Source organism: Fopius arisanus, unplaced genomic scaffold, assembly GCF_000806365.1.
Source record: "Fopius arisanus strain USDA-PBARC FA_bdor unplaced genomic scaffold, ASM80636v1 scaffold00041, whole genome shotgun sequence".
NCBI classification, from domain to species: Eukaryota; Metazoa; Arthropoda; class Insecta; order Hymenoptera; family Braconidae; genus Fopius; species Fopius arisanus.
The window spans coordinates 88,681-94,789 of NW_011887780.1; the positions used below are offsets into that span (position 1 = coordinate 88,681).

Consider the following 6,109-nt stretch of genomic DNA (forward strand, 5'->3'; position numbering starts at 1 on the left):
TGAGTAATGGCTTCAGTGTTTACGTCATTACCGATAAATTTGGATCGAGAGTTTGACAGAAACTTAAGGACCTCTCGTCCAATTAGATGTTGATTGTACGGCCTCCGATGGCCCCAAGAGAACCCGAGATTAACCCCTGAAATCACGATTGAGCAATCGAAAAGACCCGAGAGGCGAGAAAAAAAAAAGAAAAAATCCAAAAAATGAAGGAAACACGACAGGAGACATTGGCATCATCGATAAAAATTTCAGAAAGACGATGAAGACATTTGAATAAATTTCACCAGAAGTTTCCCTTTGAAACCATGAAGTAACATCACTCCATTATCTCCCTAATTTATTAACGAACTATCTTTTTGCATGACTGAAGAGATCAGCAATAATTCATAAGTACGACAATTTCAATATAATACACCAGAGACAAAACCCCAAAGCATCGGCCATAATGCAGCTTTTTGTTACAGCTACCCTCATAAGCCATTTGTCCATTTTTTCATGCATAAGACATGAAGTTGGACATTGGTTAACGCTCATGCATAATACCCGGGGATGATTACCCCCTTGCGTGGAGTTTAATCCAAAAATTCGCGTGTTTCAGCGGACACAATAGAAAAAAAAAAGGAATAAAACACAAAATTTCTTCATCAAAACACATGTTTCTTTGATGAAATAAAGTAGTTTGCCATTTTCAATCCCTTGAACAGCAAAACAAATTTCTTCCCCTCAATTTCTATCACATTATTTCAAAAGAGGATTTTGTTTACCATTCGCCAACCTAAATTATTCAATTGATTCATGAATTTTCATTATCGAGTGACGAGCGTTCAATTTTTGCCATTCAAATTCGAGAGAAAAATGAAAAAAAAAATTAAAATTCAAATTCCTGCCGAGTGATATAATAAAAAATCCTCAAAAATGGATCTACCACCTCAAGATCTGAAAGGGTAGGACCCCTGAAAATTCCGAAAAATCTAAAAGAGAAAAAAAGTCACCCCGAAGATATACCTCCACTGGAAAACCATTCTACCCCTAAAATCGTGGCATTGTCGTACGTATGTGAAAACCCCCCGCATTTGTGGAGGTGGAATGGCCAATGGAGTTGTCCCTTGGTGGTATTAAAGGCGGAGCTTGAAACTATACGGGTTGGAAGCGCTGGTTTCCCACAGCAAACGGCGTCGAGCAATCGCCGGAGAGGGAGAACCATCAATTTGATAGCATTGACAATCATAAGAGAACTGTCAGTCGTTCAGTAGCTCCTGACTGGTCAAGAGCTATTGGAAATATTCTGTTAAAACAATAATAAGAGCACTCCCCCCCCAAGTGGTGACAAGTCATGGAAATAAAAGCCCAGAAGGCAGGACAATAATTTTAAAAAAATTTACAAGTACATCAAGTCTCGGAGATGCTGCACAGTACATTACCGAGAGCATTTATACCGCCGCCGAGTTTGTGCTACCTCGGCGGCTACTACAGCGACTCAATTCATCCCTACGTAACACCGAGATATCTACCCCTGGAGACATATCAATCCCATCCCCAGGCAGTATCACCAGAGATATCAGTGAGTCCAAGTCCCCTGGATCTATCAGTCAAACCATCAACAACATCCCAGATCAACGACGAGTCCGAGACAATCGAGGTTGACGATGTGGAGGACTACCCGGAGAAACCCTATCCCAATCCCTGGGATTCAATTCCAGAGGAGCCACGTACCTACTACGATCATCCCCAGGACATTCAAAAATCGAGTACAGTTAAACCTGGACACCTGTACCCCGAGCCACTGGGATACCGATCACCGAGTCCAGTGACACCGAAACACCACCTGTCATCACCACGATCGATTCACGATTACCAGCAGCAACTTCTTTTAACACCCCAGCATCATCTCCAGCTGCACGCCCCCATGACACCACCAAGTACACCATCACCACCACAATGTCCACGACGTCGTCCCCGAGATGAGGACGATATATCGAGTGTAACACCAACAGCTACACCTAAATCATCAAATTACGACAAGACTATTCAGCGACCCAAGAAAAAGCACGCAAGACGATTAAAATTCGACGAGGACACGAGCAGTCCGGTATCAGGTACAGTTATCCTCGGTCCCGATGAGGCTGTCGTCACTGGTGACATCGATCCCGCTTTCAACATCGTCGAGGTAACGGAAGAGGCACGCGCCGAACTCGCTAAAATTGAAAATCGCCTCGGTCCCTATCAGTGCAAATTGTGCCGACAGCTGCACGATGATGCATTCCAATTGGCCCAACATCGCTGCTCCAGAATAGCACACGTTGAATATCGGTGTCCAGAGTGCGACAAACGTTTCTCATGTCCAGCTAATTTGGCGTCACATCGACGATGGCACAAACCACGAATACCACCTGGTGAAAATACACCTGGGGGTATTGAAATTTCATGTGGCAAATGTGACGCCAAATTCTCAAGACAAGCCGCCCTCAGGAAGCACCTGGTTACTCAGCATCCAGAGGACAACACCACCAACAACAACAACGTGGACAATTTGGAGGGAAATATGGGAATTAAAATTGGTATGCCACATGGAATTACACCGACAACCACCGAAGTCGCCTGACACCAATTTCCTGCAAGACCACTACCCCGACGACCTGGTATTTACTGGAGATTTGGACTCGATCTCATGTAATTTCGGGTTTTTCCATTTGGCTTTCGATGTATGTGAGTGCACAATCAAAATAATTATGGGGGGAGAGGGGGATGGAATTATTAATATATCAGAAAGTGAGATCGCAGAAGAATTTGACGATTCCTCTTACCGATTCTTGATTTATCTCGAAAAGTATCGATTTTTGGGGAATCGTTAGAGGACCTTTTTTGGGGGTCCTTTTATGATCGAGAAAAAAGGTCTTTTCATTTTTCCTCGTAAAATCAATAGTCTAGGAGATTAATCGGTGGGAAAATCCGAAAAATTATATCAATCTCGATTTTTCACTTCTCATGATTTTTAATATTCAGCGGAATACTGAAAATATCTAGTCGATATTATTGTAAGATCTAGTCATGAATAGTGATAGTATTTTAATGGATGAATTGAATTCCTTGAATTTTTTCACAGCGCTGTGTGAATTTTCAAAAATTTTCGGCATTCAGAAGCTTAAAAAACGATATTAATATTAATTATTACTTCGTTAATAATAGTTGATATTGTTGATATTATTAAAAAAATAATAATAATTAATATTAATGATCATTTGATTAATATTGTGGAGTCTAGTCAGAGAAATAGTGATATTTGAGAATTTTTAAAAACGAAATATCTCGTGATCAGACGAGAGGATTCCAATAAATTTTGTCTCATTTTAAAAATTCAATCAAAATTCTCAAAATGAACGGCAGAATTTTTTCAATCCACTCAACGAATTCCGAGTTATTCATAATCAAGTAAAAATATACGCGGGACGTTAATTTAAAATTGAAAATCTAGTCGTAAGAAATCGGATGCCAAATCGACAAGAATTTATTGATTTCGACGATTCGTTTGAAGAGCTTTATGAATTTATCAACAAATTTATTTTTCAAAATTAATAATCCAACCTAATTATACCCCTAGTATTTAATTTATGCATATCATTGAATTTAAGAGTAATTTAATATTTCAGACATGGAATAACAATATTCCAGCCATACAGCTAAAAATATCAAAGAACCCTAGTGTATAATCATAAAATTCCGTCAAATTATCGAGAACTTATATTTTTTTAAATTAAATTACACCGTGTGAATTTTGATTTTTCGTTTCATTATGATTTTCCCATTATTATCTCATTCCACTCGTTTGGAATGCAGGAGTATTGTCTAGTCCAAAGAACCTAGATTAAAATCCCTCGTGTAATTAAGAAATTAATTATCCGACTAGAATATCACCCTAGGCTAACGATCAATGTCTATCGATAATATCTAAGTGTGTTCAACGACCGAGTCTATTCTAATAAATAAAAAAAAATAATAATGATTCTAGTCCGTTCCCTAGTCGTTAATACCTCTATAATCTATAGAAAAACGTTAAAATCTGGGAAATCTAGTCGATGTATAATTGAATAATTCAGTGTACTTCACAGGATGTGCATTCAAATAAACGCAATGTTAAACATGTAAAGTAACCGATAAATTAATAACAATAAGTGATGCTGTACCGCGCAAATAAATAATGCCCAAGCTACTGCTTAACTGTAGCTTTCACGATGTAATATTATCACGAGAATTCGTGACACGTAGAAGTAAGTCCGAGCTTCTAGATATTATATAATATATAATGTATATTGACTCACCCTATTCTCCAAATCTCTGGATATCTGTAACATAAATTGAAAAAAAAAAAAATCATTTAATAGTTGTAAATAAATGTACCATACAGTTAAATTATTGTAATCAATTGGATTTAATCTCCTAATTTCGTATTGAATATAAACAATATTTCTCATGTGTAATGTACATCTGTACATAGTAGTGAATAAATGTGTTTTAAAATTAATAAAATTTCATGGCTTTTATTTTACTCTTGGAGTAATCAGTGCATGACCCATAGAAATTCATCCTTTACTCGGGGAAGGAAACCTGATACGAAGACGTTACAGAATGATTGTGGGGTTATTGTCAGGGGATAATACCATCACGGATTGATATTACTTCAACGTGTGTTGAGGATGACAAAAGAAGGATTTCATAGTAATCTCACTGTACCATTGTGACATATTCCCTCAGAAAAGAATTTATCTGCAATAATTTTCCTGATAAAAAAAAAATATATTCTAAAAATCACTGCAAATTCAAAAAAAAAAAAATATATAAAATAAAAAATGAAAAATTCAATCTTCCCGGATAATTGTCCTAAATTTATAATTGATGAGTTGATAATAATTGACGACCTATCCCAATTAGTAATGGGATCTAATGGAAATATTGATAGAAATTTCATAAAAATATCTGGACAATTGGTGATATTGAGAGGAATAACCAAAGGGTCCAGGAGACTTGAGCGTCTGATTGTCAAAGCGTCGAGTCTTTCTGAAATATCTCCGAAATCTACTTATTTTTCTATAGGGTTTTGTGTCCCGGTGTCCCAGGGGTGCGGCACTATCCTGAGAACCACTAAAAGAAGCAATTTTTCAATTTTAACCCACCCCACGAGGACTTTGTCATCTTCGCTTTGCTATTCGCAAGGTAAATGGAATTTTTGTCGAGTGGCAAGACGCCAAGTCTGTTATTTTCCCATGAAAAGTGTCTACAGAAAGTATATATCCATTGAATTTTCTCCCACATCCATAAGAACCACTTGATGTATTAAATTCCACCAATCAAATTCGATAATTGCACACGAGATAATTGTTTCAACCCCATAAAGTGAATTATTTTGCTCCCCCACAAAGCCCGGGAATTCCCCCGTTTTCTCACCCCACAATTACCACAGGCTCTGACATTTTGAATTTTCCCCTGCAAATTATCAATTGAGGAATTATAATTACAGAATTATCAAGCACTTGGGGAGATTTTTGGTGGTATGGGTGAAATATTTTGTTAGATATTTTTGAGTGATGGGTAAATACAACTCAGGGGTTCTATCGTTCAGCAAACAGTACTTTCTTTACTTCGCCAAAGTAGAGATGACCAGAGTATCCCATGAATGTCCATTCGCCACAAACATCTCGGGGGATAATAACTTTGAAAGCCCCGGGGTGAGCACGTTTCACACATGGACAATGGTCAATGCTTTCTACCATGTTTTCCCATTTATCCACTAAATAATAACACTCCATGTTCCGCGACTCCACCAGTCAGATCCCCCAGTCATTTATAAATTAACGAAAATCCATTATTAAAATCTTTCAGATAAAAAATCGAACGCGTCAATTTTTCATCATGAAAAAAATTCAATAATTTCCTATATTAAATAAATGATAAAATTTTTATTTATTTATTAAACCACCAGAATAGTAAAATCAATACCTAAATTATTTTAATGAAATAAAATTTTTAATTCCGCGATTAATTTTCCCTGGATGAATTAAATATCAGATATTGAGGGCAGATAATATATTTATCTCGAGAGAGAGAGAGAGAGAAA

At 37.1% G+C, this 6,109-nt stretch overlaps 1 protein-coding gene across 1 annotated transcript; it reads left to right on the forward strand.

Moving 5' to 3' along the window:
* Positions 1-1,402: 1,402 nt before the first annotated feature.
* LOC105266827 (insulinoma-associated protein 1-like) lies at positions 1,403-2,852 on the forward strand. Its single transcript, XM_011305262.1, has 2 exons — positions 1,403-2,521; positions 2,553-2,852. The coding sequence occupies exons 1-2, from the start codon at positions 1,403-1,405 to the stop codon at positions 2,850-2,852; spliced, it is 1,419 nt and encodes a 472-aa protein (XP_011303564.1).
* The last annotated feature ends 3,257 nt before the right edge of the window (positions 2,853-6,109 follow it).